Here is a 17,139-nt window from a genome sequence, read left to right as displayed (position 1 = left end):
TGTTTTTTTTATGATTATCTTAACAGATGCCCAAGACAATCATGCAAACTGCCTGAGTAAGTTCCAGTATTTTGATATGTTCATTACACAACCTGAACATGATGTAAATGTTAAATACACTAAAGCTTCAAGAAATTTACAAATAACACTATATTTCAGGACATCCAAGGTAAGATGAACTTTGATGCTAGTACATACATATATTATTATTTTTTTCACTTTTCTATATCAACACAATAATATATCAAATGTCTTATCTTAGGTCTGTAAGAATTTGTCAGACATAATGTAGGTGTTAACTACAAACAAAACTCATTACGTCATAGCAATGTTGAAAACTTGTATGTTGAAGTAAACATGTATGTAACACTGTGACCCTACCCTCTGACTGAAGTTACATACAGTAGTGCAGAAATAAGTGATGGGGGGCAGAGTGGCTGAGACAGAGACACCGTTCACCCTATTACAAGACACTGTACCATCAACATGATCCTGAAGTTGTTATTTTAAGGTCAAAAAGTGACATAATGTTGTTTTAAACCTTGGCTGACTTGCTGAGGGAAACTTTGAACTTTCTCACATAACTTTGGCATACTTGAGATCTAACATGAAATCGTTATCATCTCTACCAGTAAACCAAAGGTACAAAGCCAACCACAAGTATGAATACTTGTACGAAGCGGAGTCCTTGAATGCTATCAATGGTGCCTCACATCTCAGGAATGGACCTAAGGCCACTTGCAAGGTACATGTCACTGTGCTTGAACTTCTGTTAGATATATGTGATGTATATCCTTTTTCTGTGCTACATCTAGCAGAGAAAAGCTAAAATATTATTTTAATACAGGTTGAAATTGAAGTACCTCAGGCTTGTAGTTTCATCGTCCGCACCACTGGCTGTAGCCTGAGTGAGGTGGTTGACATCGACGCAGAGGGTAACCCTATGTTTGGTCCTTCACCCAGCTCTGATGCCTTTGCAGCTGAAATGGAGAGGTACTTTTCCATCAAGTTAGACATCCAGTGGCATGAACATACAAGTGCTACAGGACTTAATGGTAAAAGTCTCATATTTTCTGTAGATATCCTCTGATGGTTGCAGTTGAGGGTGTGTATGATGTGAAACTGTACCCCGAGGACGGTGAGACAACAACGATCCTTAACATCAAGAGGGGCATCATCTCTGCCTTGGCTGTGCCTCTGCTGGAAGAAGACAAGAATAGGAATATGGTAAGTCTCCAAGTGTTTACTTGAACACAATAAAAAAGAGCGAAAAAGCAATGCAAAGATATCTCTCTTCACACCCATTTCCAGCCCACTATCCATGGCAAGTGCAAGACAGATTACTCCATCAATGCTAGAGAGGACATTGCAACTGACATCAGCCTCAAAAGGGATCTGTCCAGATGTGACAAATTTAACCCAATGAGAGATCCCACCAGCCCTTTGGCGCTTATCTCTGGCATGGTAAGATATCCAAGCTACACATGGGTGGGTCTGGTGAACTGATCTTCCTAACTTTACTGCCTCAGGATCTGATAAAAGTCACATCGCTGTACTAATTCTGTTTGTCAGACGTGTAATTTTTCTGATGTAAAGGCAAACCACAACAGGGCCCCTAGCAATCACCATGTTGTTAAAATCATTGGACAAGAATCTTGCATTGAAATTCTTTCTCTATCTTCAGCACTACCCTCTTGCCCAGCTGGTCAGAAGCTCACAGAACTGCAACTACAAGTTTGACAATGAGAACAAACACATGACCTCTGGATCCTGTACTGAGAAACACATCCTCATTCCCTTCTCTCACAAGTAAGTCCAACCTTACAATGCTTCCTATATGGTTCTTTATTTTGTAAGCGTCTCTGCTGATGTGTCTTGCCAGAGGTTTCTACTGTACCTTTCTGTCTACTTTTCTTTTACTGTACTTTAATGCTTTGTTGTTTTGTCTCCACAGCGGAGAATACGGAGTCAATAATGTCGGCAAGCAAAAACTGACTCTGGTTCAGGTTTCTCCTCACAATGAAGGAGTCTTTGACCACAGTAAGATGATCCCTCATCTCTGTTCTTGTTATTTATTACTAAATGGAGCTAATTATATCCATAAGTAATTCCAATCTTTTACTTGTGTATCATAGGTGAGACTGTCAAGGGTCTTCACATGGAGGCTGTTGAGGACAAGAGTGTTGTCCAGGATAAAGATGCAGCTCTGAACCTCCTGAGAGAACTGGCCACTCTGCCCGAGACTGAGGGTGAAAGGAGGGCCCACCTTTTCCACAAGCTTGTCACCATGGTCCGTGGAATGAAGGTTGAGACCCTGAGTCCCGCCATTCCCGAGGCTCTTGCCGTGTCCCCTGTCCTGACCTACCAGGTTCTGGCCCAGTGTGGAACCCCTGAGTGCAGCAGTGCCATCATGCAGATCCTCAGGACTTTTGACAGCTCTGCACTTGAGGTTGATGCTGGTGTTTTTGCTATGGGACTGGTGTCCAATCCCTCTGCCCTCCTGATCAATGACATGCTTGAGATGGCCAAATACAAGCCCAGCAAGGCCATCATGTTTGCCCTGAGCAACGTTGTCAAGAGGTGAGTGAAGTTAACTACACTTCACTCCAGGTCAAATACCTGAATAATAAATCAGCAGACGATTTTCCTCATTATGTAAAAGAAGATACACAGGCCTTAATTTCTAAATGGCTTTTTCTCCAACAGGTTTTACAAAGCTGAAGGAAAACTGATCCCTGAAATTTACTCTGTTGCTGAGTTCATGGCTGCCCAGTTGGGTGACTGTTCTGGTGACAAGGACAACACTTTCATGACCCTGAGAGTGAGTAACCTACCCTGCAGATTAAAAGGTAAATAACTGCCTACATGAATAAAGAGAATAATGTGTCCTTTCATTCTAGGTTATTGGAAACATGGCTCCAGCTCTGGGAGCTGCTAGTCCTGCACTCAGAACCGCTGTGATCCAGTGTGTGAACCAACCAGCAGCTTCCCCAGCTGTGCAACAGGCTGCCATTCAAGTGTACAGGCTGACTCCTGTCCCTGAGGAGGCAAGTCAAATTATTTAAAGTTTTGACAAATAGTAATAAATAAATAAATCCACTGTATGCTCATTTTATTGGGCTCAATTCTTTACAGGGCAGAGAAGTTCTCATGCAGGTGCTCTTGGACAGTGCCAGCCCCATGCAAAAGCGTATTGCTGCATACCTGGTGCTTATGAAGGACCCCCAGCCCACTGAACTGTCCCAGCTGGCTGATGCCTTGCCCAATGAGCAGGACACACAAGTCAAGAGCTTTGTGATCTCCCACATTACCAACATTCTGTCGTCCTCTGAGCCAGAGACCCAAGAGTAAGTGAAAAGCACATGCAGCTGTATATTTGCTGTTTCACAACATTTTGAGTAGGTTTTCTGATTTGATTTGAAATGTAACATTTTATTTATTTCCTACAGACTGAGACAGAAGATTCGTGATGCCCTGCAGGGTAATGAGGTCAGATCCATCATGGACCCCACCAAGTTCTCTCGTAACTACAAGATCGGATCTGTTGAGGGCAACATGATCTTTGAGGGTACCAGCTACCTGCCCAAGGAGGTCATGCTTGAAATGACTCTGAAGGCATTTGGCTATGACATTGACATGATGGAGGTAAATATTTTGAGCTGTTTTAATCCAACACATGCTTTGAGAGGATTTTTCAGTCAGCTAAATTGTGTTAACGAAAATGTTGTCACCATTACAGATTGGTATGGAGGGCAAAGGATTTGAGCCAACTGTTGAAGCCCTGTTCGGAAAGAATGGATTCTTCCCCGACACCGCCCTGAAGACAATGTACTTTGTCTCTGACAACATGCCACTGAGACTCAATGAGATCCTGCAGAACATGCTGCCTGCTCTGAAGAGAGACAGAATGAAGAGAGAGGTACTCAAACCAATCTGTTAATTAATCAGACTAAAAACCACTGTGATCAATGAATGATCAACTTCTCCAGAGGAGAAAAATCTTGTAATACAGCATGCACATCTTTCTTTAGGCTTCCCAGAACCTGATGAGGGACATTGGACGCAACCTCAACAAACTTGTGAGGGAACTGAAGACAGCACAGTCTCCTGAGGCAATGGTTTATCTGAGACTTTTGGGAAATGAACTTGGATATCTGAGGACCAACGAAATGGAGGAGATGGCCTACTCTGCTGCCATGATGATTGACAGCATGTTCAAGATGTTCCCAGCTGATGTAAGGAAGTTATCAGTTATTTTTAAAGAAAACAAAAACACACTGAATACATTACATTCATTCAGAAATTTCCTTGTTTATGATGTCATATGTCTACATTTATTTGCCACAGATAATGAAGGCCCTGATGACCAAGGCTGACAACACAATCTTTGCCCACTACATCTTCATGGATAATGAATTCTTCCTGCCAACTGTCACTGGTGTGCCCCTGAGGATTGCACTGTCTGGTACTTTCACCCCTGGCATCAAGGGAGGACTTAAGATTGCTCCTGACATGGTGATTATCTTCAAAATTCCCTTCAAAAACATATTTTACACCCAACTGTATGGTTCTCTTTTATACAGAAACAACACTAGTTACCTATGTCTGTCATGTTTCCACAGAGCGAAGTTACCTTCATGCCCTCTGCTGGCATTGAGTTTGTAACTCAGGTTGGCTCCCACATGCCTGAATATGTCAACTCTGGATTAGAGATGCACACCAACATTTTCCACGAAAGTGGGCTCAGTGCCAAGATCGCCTTTGAACGTGACAATGTCAAGTTGACCATCCCTGCTCCAATGAGTCCTACAAAGCTCATCAAATTGACGTAAGCAGAGTTCTTGGTCATTATCACATAGAACAAGATTCTCTTCTACCACAGTATATTGACAGTACCTAAACTATAGCAAAAGTGGGACATTGACAGTATTTGAAAATAAACATGGTGTACAGTAGACAGCTACACATGCTTGTCATTAAATAGTATGTGGAGTTGCTCCCAATAGAATATCTGGTAATTAATATTGTTATTTACCAAGAAAGCAAATAAGATGTTCCAGGTGCAGCTACATGTTAGGGATGGGCAATGATTTTCGATTATTCGAATAGTCGTTAAATCATAAATAATCGATTAGTAAATCATGTCTGAAAAAAATATTCCTTTGTTTTACTGGCGCCTTCCGCACGGGGGCAGTATAGCATTTGATACGCTGTGTGATGGGCTGACGTTAGATGCCACCGTAGAAGAAGAAACAAGCAGGAGCCATGGAGAGAGCGCTGCAGCCGTCACAAAGTTCCGTGTGGAACTATTTAAAAAAAAACTAATGAAACAGAGGTGTGGTGTAATCTCTGCGAGGCAAAGCTTGCATATCACAAGTCTACGACAGCCATGCACAGGCATATGAGAGCGAAGCACCCGATAGAAAGTGGAGGCCCGTCGTCACAGCAACAGTCAATGGCCAGCTATCTCACTAGACGAAGTACATTTGATGCCAGACGTGCGGAGCAAACGACGTCCCTCATTTCAAAGATGATTGCAAAGACATGTTCCCCATCAGCTTTGTTGAAGGTGAGGGTTTTCGGAGTTTGATGGCATTTGTTGAGCCAGAGTTCACGGTCCCATCAAGAAAAAACATTACAGCAAGACTTGAAAAACTTTTTGATGCTAATGCAAGTGAGCTGCGCACTCGGTTAACGAGTGTTGAAAAACTGTCTTTGACCACTGATTCATGGACAGCACTGACAACGGAATCATATTATGAAAAACGTGGGTGTCTTTCTGCTGCGGCGCGGTGGGGGGGCGATTAGTCGAAAAATAATCGATTAGTTCCCTGTGATTATCGAATAGTAGTTCTGCTTGAAATGCCCATCCCTACTACATATACTCTGGTCTTATACAAAAATCTTAACAAAATCTGAAATTGGGGTCTTATACTGGTATCTTTATGACTTCCCTACATAGAAACACGTTGGTGGCAGTGACTGGATCAGAGGTGAAAACCATCCCCCCTATGGTGACAGACAAGGTTGATGTTAGTGAGTGCACTCCCGTCTTCGCTGGAATGAAATACTGCACTGCTCTGCAGTACATTGATGCTTTCTCTCAGGAGACAGCCCCCTACTTCCCCTTCACTGGAGACAGCAAGTGAGAAAAACTTTCTTGACCAACAGCAAATAATTGTCTTTTAAAAATGAATTACCTATTAATGTTGGGTAATAATTATATTATGTGAACAGATTTGCCGTGGAACTCCACCCCACTGGTGAAGTCACTGAGTACACAGCCACTGTTGCCTACGAGCTCCTTAGGGAAGGAGAAGAGGGCCGGCAGAAGGTTGACTCTGTGAAGTTCATTCTGAGGGCAGAAGGTAATGTATAATATCGACAATATCATACAATATTCCCATTTTCGCAGTGGCTTAAGTGGCCCAAAAAGTTTAAAGGAGTTATGTAATACTAATCGATTGATTGATCAAAAACAGGTGCAGAGCCCACTGAGGCCAGAGCCATCATGAAATATAACAGGAGGAAGAATGTCATCACCGCCGACATCCAGATCCCTGACTACGATGTGGAGGCTGGACTCAGGCTGGGTGTTGTTGATGGAAACACCAAGGGCAAGGGAACTCACTCCATCTCTCTTGACTTTATAAACAAGAACATCCCTCAGCTCTCACTGGTTGGCCGTGCCAAGTAAGGAATCAACCATAAACCCTCATTATATAAGATTAATATCACGTAAAAGGTTTGCTAACTTGTTGCTGCATTTTTCAGTCTGAAGGCCATGAAGGAAGGTATGCTGCAGGTCCAACTTCTTGTTCCCTCAATCAGTGCTGATGCCACTGTCACAGCTAACATCAAGCGTGATGAAGAGCTGGAATTGGAGATCAAGAGTGAGATCAAGGTCATGGAAACCACCTCTGAGCAGAAGGTTGCAATTAAATATGGTACGTCTCTTTTCTTAATTCTTAGATACCAGCACATTTGTACTTCAGATTTGGTCGTATTTCAGATTGTTTACATTGTAGTGTGGATGGAAAGGCTTTGTTAAATAAAAATCTTTATTCAAACCTAAACTAGCCTGAGCGTAAGGGAAATGTTTTCTGATCCTTCAGGAATTTTTTCAACTTTTACTTTACAGATGCCAGCAAGGTTGAGGTTGAGTTGAAGTCAGATGTGAACTCTGAGATTTTGGAAATCCTTCCATACACTGACAAGATTACAAAGTATGGTAAAGATGTTCTTGACACGCGGATAGGGGAGACTGACATGACAATCAGTCAAATCTTCAAGTCATTTGTGGAGGTACAAATTTTTGATTTTACAATTATTTTAGCTGACAGATCTTTGATTTTTTTTTTTTTATTGGAAAAAGCATAAAACATACATTACTCATTCTTTAGGCAACAAACAATCACATGGAAATGTACGCTGCTGACATCCCTTACATTCAGAGCATCAGGATGCCTGATATTCCTGAGATTTCACTGCCAGAGAAACTGTTCTTGAATGCGTAAGTCTGAAATAACTCAGTAATCAATATCATAACTGTCAAAAAGGTTATTGTTTAAATGTAATTGATTTTTTATCTTTTTTGCTGATTACAGTGAAGCAAAGGCTATCTACCACTTCGACAATGAGCGCCTCACCATTGCTATCCCTCTCCCTCTTGGAGGAAAGTCAACAGAAGAGCTTAACTTCCCACCAGCTTTGACCACACCCAGCGTGTCTCTACCCCGCTTTGGACTGGAGATTGTCTCCATGGAGATTCCCATCCCAGAGCTTGTTGTACCTGAGAGCCTTTCTCTGTCTATTCCTCTTTTCAGCAAAGTTGAAGTTTCAACTCTCATGAGGAATAACTTATACGACATGGAGGCCTCAATGGCTGCTGGCAAAGATATTGTGGAGACACCAAGCTACTCAGCTAAGTTTGACGTAAAAGGAACCTCCCGAATTGACATCCTCTCAGTAAAGATTGAAGGTATTTTATTATCAATATAATCAATGAATTTAGAATTTGCTTCACTGTTACTCTTAGCTCGGTTGAAATGATGTGTTGTTCACTCTTGGTAGATTTCAACTAATATAAAAACAATGTGACTAACATTCACTAACAGTGTTACAGTGTTCTATGATGAAACTTAGATAGATTTCTGTTCCATATGTTTTATATGAGCAAATTAAGCTCAAAATTTTGCTGAGAAGTCACACTATGCAATTATTGGTTACCAATCATCTTTTCTTCTGTTGTGTTTTTTTTTAAGGCTCTGGTATGTTGGCCACCACTGATTCCATCAAGGCCAATTTGAAAAGCTCTTTGGCCCATAAATTCATTGAAGCCAGTATTAGTATTAGTGAAGAGGCAACGATGACGGACAAAGTCAACTTGAAATCAAGCAGCAAGATTGAAGCCACCAGTCCATTTGGTCTCAACATTGCACTAGAGCACACTGGTATGACTGGAATCAACACTGAAGAAATCTCTGCTGACAGCAACTTTGAGGGTATGTTCAAGGCTGGACCCATGTATGGCAAGACCATTTCAACCCAGTCATTCGCCATCTTCCCCTTCAGGCCAGAGGCAAAGATTGATTCATCTGTTCAGATTGACTCCACCATTGTTCAGGCCCAGAACACAATTGCAGCAAGCCTTGCCAATGGTGAATTCTCAGTTGTGTCTAACACCAATGCCTTTGAAGACACATTTACCAATGTTGCTGAGCTTTCCTTCAAAGACAGCAAGCTGTCACTGAAGTCTGATGCAAATGCTCTTGCTCTTGGTATCAAGATTCACAACCAGGCCGAAGCCTCTGCTGGTGCTGGTGAAGTTGTCATGAGAATGGAGACAAATGCAGATTATTCTGATAATCGTGTTTATTCTCTGCTGACTGCCTCTCTTGATGTCAATGGTCTGACTGTAAACAGTGATGCCACCATGAAGCTCCTTGAAAATGAGGCTACTCACAAGGCTGCACTGAGAATGAACAAGGATGGTGTGACCACCACTGGAACAACCACCCTCCAGAGCCCCCTGACCCTTGAAAACACCTTCAATGCTGAGCTTGATGCTTCAAGGGTGACTCTATCCATTACCAATAAGGCTGCAATGAGTGACATCAAAGTTGATAATGCCAACAGTCTGACCATTACTCTCTCTAGCCTTGACTTCAACTCAAAGGCTGAAGCCATCGCAAGCGAGTATGCCTCTTACACTCACGATATCACCATTGACCTGAAACCCTACACTGCTTCTGCAAATGTTAATAACAACCTGAAACTTCTGGAGGCCAACTTCATTAATGAGGCTCAGTTGCAGGCAGAGCTGTACAAGATCGACCTGACTGGCAGCCTGAAAGCCATCTATGGCGAGGAAGAGATCAAGCACACCTATCAGGTAAATTATGCCGATATGACTGCTAATGCAAAGTGCAGCACCACGGGAAAAGTCTTTGGAACTCACATGAGCCACAACACCGAGCTTGAAGTTGTTGGGCTTGCTGCCAGGTTCACCAATGATGCCCGCTTCAGCTCACAGCCAATGCGCTTTGACCACACCATCCGTTGCAGCATTGTGCCTTTTGATTTCAACCTTGACGCTGTCTTCAATGCTGATGGAGATGTGACCATGTATGGAAAGCACAGTGCCCAACTCTATGGCAAGTTCCTCCTGAGAGCACAACCCCTGGCTTTTGCTAGCTCACATGAATGTAGGGCTTCAGTAACCCAGCAGCTAGATAACGGGTTTTCCCTTGAGACCACATTTGACACCAATATGGATAATGTTCTGTCACTCACAGAGCAGAAGACCAGTTTTAGAATGAAGTCTAAACTGAATGAGCATGGCTTCAATCAGGAGATGAGTGTTTACAATACTCCTGAGAGAATGGGAATGGAACTTTCTGGCACAATCCTCACAAACATCCTCAACACAGACTCCACAGAAAACCAGGACTTTGCCATCTCTGGCTTCCTCAAGTATGACAAGAGCACAAATAGTCACATAATTCAGTTGCCTCTGATTGAAAGTCTGCCTGTCTTCTTGGAAAGCTTTAAGGGCTTTGTTGTGCGTATTGCTGAGACACTGCAAGACTACATCAACAATGAGGAGATGAGGGCCAAACTTGAGGCTCTTCCTCAGCATGTTAGTGACTTTGTCTCTCAACTGAATGTAGAAGACAAACTAATTCAGCTGAAGCAATTTTTCAGTGATTTCGTTCAGGAATATGCCATCACCATGGAGGATTTGGAAGCCTCTTTGACAAACCTGAAGGTTACTGTAGAGAATCTGCTGGCTGATCTCAGTGTCTTCATTCAAAACTTTGCTGGCATGATAAAGGAGATGATTGTTAGTAACAACCTGCCCGAAGCCTTTATTCAGAAGATTCAGGAACAGCTGAATGCTATTAACGAGGAGTTTGACATCAAGGCTATGGTTGTGTCTGTGATTGATACCATGAGGGGGATGATCCAGCAGATTGACCTGGAAAAACTGGAGGGAAGTAGCATCGCATTCTTGCGTGATATTGATGCCAAGTATGAAATCATGGCTACACTGAGGAGAATCATGATTGATATGAAACAAATGATTGAGACATTTGACATGCAGACATTTGTTGATGATCTGAAGACATTCGTTTCATCCATCAACCTTAGACGTCCCATTAATGCACTAGTGAGTTGGATACCCACAGAGATTTTCAGCGATATGACAGATTATATTAGGGAAATGATTCAGGAACTTGACATTGTAGGCAAGATCAACACATTCTATGCTAAGATGAGAGAGCTGATTGTAAAGTACGAGGCTGACAAAAAGGTTCAAGCTATCTTGGAAGGTGCTGTGGAGCTCATCAAGCAGTTTAGAATTGAGGAAACCATCAGGAACGTAGCCAAGATGGTGATGGACGCAGACATTCCCACCAAATTCATGCAAGTCTTCCAGAGTGCTATCAACTACTTGAAAACAACTGAGGTTAAGGATATCATTGAAGGGCTGAATATGTATCTTGAAACTCTTGTGACCAAGCTGAAGTCATTGGAATACAATGACTTTGTGGATGTTGCCAATCAAGTTATTGCTGAGTACACAGCTTACGTGAATGAGTTGATCAGGACTCTTGAAATCCCCCAGAAGCTTGAGGCAACAAGAGATTTTGTCAATGCTGTTTTATCCTCTGGTAGAGGCTTTCTGGAACGCCTGAGAGAAATCAAACTTGCAGAAATTATTAAATTTGCAAAGGATATCATTGACACGCTTGTGTTTGATATGACCGATGACATTGAGGCATTTGCTGAATATACAAAACAGGAAATTAGAAATCTTGATGTCAACGCTCAGATTAAGCCCTTGCTGAACAGTGTCATTAATTTATCGAGAAAAGCCACAGACATCACCAAATTTATGTTCAACTCTATGTTTGAGGTGATTACAAATGTGGTACGTGAGCAGAAAATCATAAGCGAGATTAAACAAATCATGAATGGGCTTATTAATGAACTTCAGGATTGCGAGTTGAACACGCCATCCTTCACCATTCCTCTCACTGATCTTGTTGTGCCTTCCATGAAGTTCAACATATATAAGCTTCATCAGTTTGAAATCCCACCACAGCTGGACATCCCTGAGTTTACTATCTTGGGCTCCTACACTGTGCAAGCCATCTCCATCTCAGCTGATGATATTAAACAGAGAATTATTGATTTGATAGATCTTGTTCTCAACTGTGAGATGAAGATGTTTGATTTGGGTGCTTTATTTGGAGACCTGACTATGAACTATCTCCCTCCCCTGCCTGAGTTTTCGCTTCCTGAAATTACAGTAGCTGAGTTCTCCTTCCCCACTCTTCCTCATGTTCCAGCAGAGAAACTTGTTAAGACTCTGCAGCTCCCAGCATTTGAGCTGCCACTCATTCCCAGTGAGATCATGATTCCAGGATTTGGTAAACTGAGTTATGAGATAAAAGTCAACTCTCCCATCTACACTATAAGGAATGCTGCTGAAGTCCAGAGCTCTCTAGATGTAGATGAGACTCCACAGCTGACAGCTTTTCTGACCTCTCAGGGTACGTCTCTCAGCTATGAAATCCTTAACTTCAACCTGGATTCTACTGCTCGTATTGCTGTTCCCAATGGGCAACGTCTGATTGCTGCTGAGACACTTAAGTTCACTCACAAATTTCTTGCATTGGACCACCATGCATCTCTGACATTAAATGATTTCTCAGTCCAGGCTTCAGCCAAGACAACAGTAAAGGCCACCGCAGAATCTTACAATGCTGAACTTTTAAATGAAGCTTTCTTAGCTACCAAAGGTGGTTTATCTGCCACTTTTGACACTTCCTATAAACATGTGCTCGACCTCCCTGTCATTGGCCTTACTGATGAGACATCTTGTACTCAAAAAGCTGTGGCCCACCAGGAAGGCACCACTATTACAGTAACTGTTGGAAATCAAGGTACTTCCACCTTCAACTCTCATGACAGTATTCACAAGAGTGAACTGCAAGTCGTGGTCAATCCAAGTACAGTCAAGTTGACCTTTAGTAGTGACACAGATACAGTCCTTTTGAAGATGAGACAGACCCTGAGTGCTGATTTAGTCATCTTCAGCTACTTCAAGTTTGATATTCGCTCTGAGGCAGAAGGTCCCACAATCAAAAACAACCTTTTAGTGGGATCAGTAAATGCCAATCTGCATGACATGAACGTTGAGCTGAAGGCAACCCATAGCACAGATTTAATTGGTATTGTCAATGGAGCCCTAAACAATGTGATTGACCTTTCTCTTAGTCCTAGAGGGGTTTTGTTCAGCTTTCAGAATAAGGGAAACACCAAGGTCATCTTCAGTGAGGCTCTTACGGCCAAAATTGATCTGCAGAATGATTACTCTGCCACCTTCAGCCCTGACACACAACACATAAAAACTGTAGCTCTGGCCCGTCTTAATCAGCACAAACTTTGCTGGAATTTCACTGTAGAGAACAATGAAAGGGAGGCTGCCATCCTTGCTGCTGTAGAAGGGGAAGCAAACCTTGATTTCCTGACTAGGCCCATCAGTATTCCTGAGATTGACCTGCCTTTTGTTGAATTCAATACTCCAGCTATTAGTGATCTTGACCTGTATGATCAAACCGGTCTGAAACACATTTTGACTACCACTGAACAGTCTGTTGATGTGGATGCCAAAATTGTTTACAAGAAAAGCCAAGCTGCACCCCTTGTTGATATGATGGGTCTGATCATGATTCCGTCTGTGGGTGACCTGATCACAGAACTGTCTTTCAAGTCTGCCATCATTAATCTGAATGCCAATGCTGGACTGTATACTGATGATGATCTTGTCTTCCGTCTGGGAGCTACCACTGCCTCTGTGTTTGAGGGTCTAAAAGCCAAACTTGACGGCACCACCAGTCTGACCACCAAGAGAGGAATCAAGTTGGCCAACTCCCTGTCCCTCGAAAATCCTCACATTGAAGGCACTCATGACAGCACATTAAGTGTGAGTACTGAGACTTTTGAAACTGCAGTCTCTGTGGCTACTGTTGGAAAGATTGCACTGCCCGTACTCAACTTAGAGGCAAACCAAAATCTGGTGGCAGACACCAAAACCAAACCAAATGCCGTCTCCACCTTAGGGATGAAAGGTGATTTTAACATCCCTGTGATCAAGGCTGTTGGGAAGGCTGAGGCAGAGCACAGTCTGAAGCTGGAGGGAACCTTTGAATATGTCTCCATGGAGTCATCCACTAAGGCAAACATGGACGGCACAGTGCTCGATGACTATCTACTTTTGGGAGTTCTGGATAATGATATCAATCTGTATCTGAATAACGATGGCCTACGCTCCACCTCCAAGGTTATTGCAGATGCCAAACTTAACTATGGCACCACCAAAGTCATTGGCATGGATATCAATGAGAATCTTGCTGTTGAAGCCTCCCTGAGCCGCGTGTATGCAGTGCTGAAGTATACTGGCAACAACGAGGCAAACTTGTTCAATTTCAACACCAATGGCAAGCATATTGCCCAGGCGACAATTGACCTTGCACCAACTTCTTCCTTGATTGCTGATATGGAGATAGATATTTCTCAGCCAAGCAACTTGGGTGACCTCTCCATCTTTGACAAGACTGTTGCTGAAGTGACAGCTGCCAAACAGAAGATGTCTACCAATATCAAGTTTGTCAGCCCACTGCATACCACAGACCTGGCAGCTGAAGTAGAGGGCAGTGCTCCTGTCTTCAAAGTCACCCTTAAGTCCTCTGCCACCTCTGTCGTTGTCTTCTTGGAATATGACCTGGACTGTAAGTTTTTCTTCTAGCATGCCATATTCTTTTACAATTTTTTTGCACTTAAAAATAATCAATATTCAGTTTAACTCAAGTCAATATGCCTCAACAGCTTCCATTACCCTAAACTTTGAAAATGCTGGTGTAAGCCTGACTGGGAAGATGGTTTTCACCCATTCCGATCTGACCATGGACACTCAATACGTCCTTTCCCATACACCGAGGTAACACTTTAAATAAGCATTGTGTAACATTTTGTTGATTTTACAGTACAGTACATCATATGATAAAGTATAGTCGTTATTATTTCCTGTAAAATATTTCTGTTTCTTGGAAAAAGTTGCTGTCTATGAAAAAAAATGTACACATTCATGCCTGTCTCCATAGTGACTCCCGTATCACCATGAATTCGGACATAACCAGCCCTGCCTTCACTGACGTGAACTTGCGTTATGCTGTCCGTAAAGATGGAATTAGTGCCACAATTTCTATTCCGTCTACTGGCTTCCTGGGTCTTCAGCTCCATGGCAGGGTCCCATCTCAGATAAATGCTAGACTTTATGGCCGTTACGCTGTAAGGATTTCATACTGCTATTAGTATTTGCACAATTACAACAATCAAGAGATTTTCATCTCATTTTATGTTTTTTTCTGTTAAACAGTCTGATCCTGGGAAGGATGTTGATATCTTCACTGTCAGAGGTTCCGCCAAGGATGCTGATAAAATGAATCTGAAGATGGTCTTCAACATGGAAGCCCCTGACATCATGCTAAGCGGACTACAGGAAAGACTTCCTGCCATCAGCTCTTGTTTGTCTAGCTTTGCTGAGAAATACCAACTGTTCAGATATGCTGCCCAGTTGAAGGATATTATTATTGACTATATTGAGGAGGCCCACAACATTGCAAAGAACCATGCCCCAGATCTCAGTCAGTTGTCCATCCTCTTTAGGAACACTGTTGTTCAGTATCAGAAGGCTGTTCAGGTCTTCCTGGATGCTGCCATCAAGGTTCTGAGGGAGACCCATGTTAAACTGCCAGGCTCTGAGGAGATGACCCCTCTCCTTGAGGTGCTCAATAAGATGACCATTAGTGTTACGGCTATGGTAGAGAAGACAACCCAGCTGGTGGCTGTTAATGTAGAATATGCTTCCAATGCCATAATTGGCATGATCAGTAAAATTCAGGTCACAATGCCCATTCGTGATGTCATGGCTGGAGCCAAGATAATGGATGTGATTAGGGACACCGTAAAGACAATGCCTAATCCTATTGTGGATGTTTTGAAGCAAATGGAGAATCTAGACATGTTCCTGGAGAAACTGGGAGGCACCTTAAAATCATATGTTTATAAAGCGCAGGACTTTGTTGACAACGCCCTAAAGTCTGATGTCCTGGATGCCATTGCTGTCTACATTAATGCTTTGTATGAAAACTATGTAAGCTTAGTGACAACGGTCACAGCGTACGCAAACACAGCTATGGATATTAAGTTTATAAATGGCAGCATCGATTACATTCTGGATGTTTTCAGATCTGTAGTGAATCAATTCAACCACACAGTTACTGACTATCTGCAGCAGGCTCCCGCTCAGTACAGAGCTTACATAAAAGTTAAGGGTAGAAAGCTTGAGATTACTCTTTGACTCCACTTTCACGAGTATGCTAAAAGATTGAAATGCTACTTTTGAATGAATACAGTATTGTGTTCAAACATCTTACAATTTATTTAAAACAATAGAGGAAAATATCTAGATTAACACCACGTATCATGTTCAGTTTTGTTTGGATGGAACAGTGGATCAGCATATGATAATGGTGTAACATGTAACAATGGTGCGTACACAACCTGGATACCATATGTATTTTAATTCTAATTTTTATCTTTGTGTTTGATAGGATTGTGAAATAAAGTGTGTTTGCTGAATACAGTTGTGCAGCAATTCTTTTTTCTCCAATAGACTACTGTACAACGAATGATTGTTTTCATTGTTGATTAATCTTTCAATTGGTTTCTCAATTAATCTGTTGTCAGTGTTTCCCAAAACCAGTCAGTTTGCTGTAAAGGAAAAAGATTAATGAACCCAGAAGATTTTCACAATTAAGAAGACGTAATCAGAGAATGTAGATTTTTTTTCTTCTTGGAAATTGAATCAACCGATTAATTGATGATCAAAATACTTGGCAATTAATTTAATAGTTGACAACTAAGCAATTTATCAATTAATTGTTGCAGCTCTACAATAGACTCCTACTCTTCTTCTTCTCTACTTGGATATGGCCAACTAATTATACATTTACAATAGTAAAGTAAAATTAAATTGAATTAGGTTCACTTTATAACTCATATGCAGTAGAGGCATGCTATTCAAGGTTCAAAGTCATTTATTTGTCATTATACAACACAGGGTTGCATAACGAAATTAAAGTTTGTAAACTACCATCATGCACAAACATAGAACATACAGTGATTTATTCTGTATACATACAATATAATACAATAATGGTGAATGTAAACAGCAGCAACAAGATGGAGATGATAATATTAGGGGTCAACTAATAAGGCTTTTTCAGGGCCAATTCCTATTCAAGGAGACTAAAAAACGATATTTCGGACGGATATTCATTTGCAGTAAAATGAAAATCTTTGTATAAATTTTTTTGACAACGAGTGATGAAATAAACAGTACAATTTACTCAAGTACTGTTCTGAAGTATAATTTTTAGGTACTTTACTTGAGTATTTCCATTTTCTGCAACTTTATACTTCCTCTCCACTACATTTATTTGATACATTAAGTTACTAGTTACTTTGCAGATTCAGATTATTCAGTGTTGATAAGCTTTTACT

The 17,139-nt window shown here is 41.7% G+C and overlaps 2 protein-coding genes across 2 annotated transcripts in view; both read left to right on the top strand.

The window, feature by feature from the left end:
* The first annotated feature begins 607 nt into the window (after nt 1-607).
* LOC141017723 (apolipoprotein B-100-like) lies at nt 608-15,934 on the top strand. The gene is made up of 26 exons (XM_073492453.1): nt 608-745; nt 848-993; nt 1,080-1,227; nt 1,312-1,464; nt 1,685-1,809; nt 1,955-2,040; nt 2,136-2,580; nt 2,707-2,821; nt 2,901-3,047; nt 3,136-3,347; nt 3,450-3,645; nt 3,740-3,919; nt 4,032-4,235; nt 4,348-4,515; nt 4,623-4,828; nt 5,963-6,145; nt 6,238-6,368; nt 6,483-6,693; nt 6,775-6,947; nt 7,142-7,305; nt 7,404-7,513; nt 7,608-7,981; nt 8,265-14,303; nt 14,401-14,512; nt 14,676-14,862; nt 14,951-15,934. Exons 1-26 carry the CDS (start codon nt 608-610, stop codon nt 15,932-15,934), a joined length of 11,337 nt encoding a protein of 3,778 aa, XP_073348554.1.
* The window catches only part of zpax1 (zona pellucida protein AX 1), a 91,587-nt gene continuing 83,941 nt past the window's right edge, over nt 9,494-17,139 (top strand). The window contains exon 1 of the mRNA XM_073493057.1: nt 9,494-9,497. The gene's annotated coding sequence lies outside the window, so the exon portion shown is untranslated. The remainder of the gene's footprint in view (nt 9,498-17,139) is intronic.

This window comes from Pagrus major, chromosome 22 (genome assembly GCF_040436345.1).
Source record: "Pagrus major chromosome 22, Pma_NU_1.0".
Lineage (NCBI taxonomy): Eukaryota > Metazoa > Chordata > Actinopteri > Spariformes > Sparidae > Pagrus > Pagrus major.
This window is presented reverse-complemented; position numbering and strand designations above follow the sequence as displayed.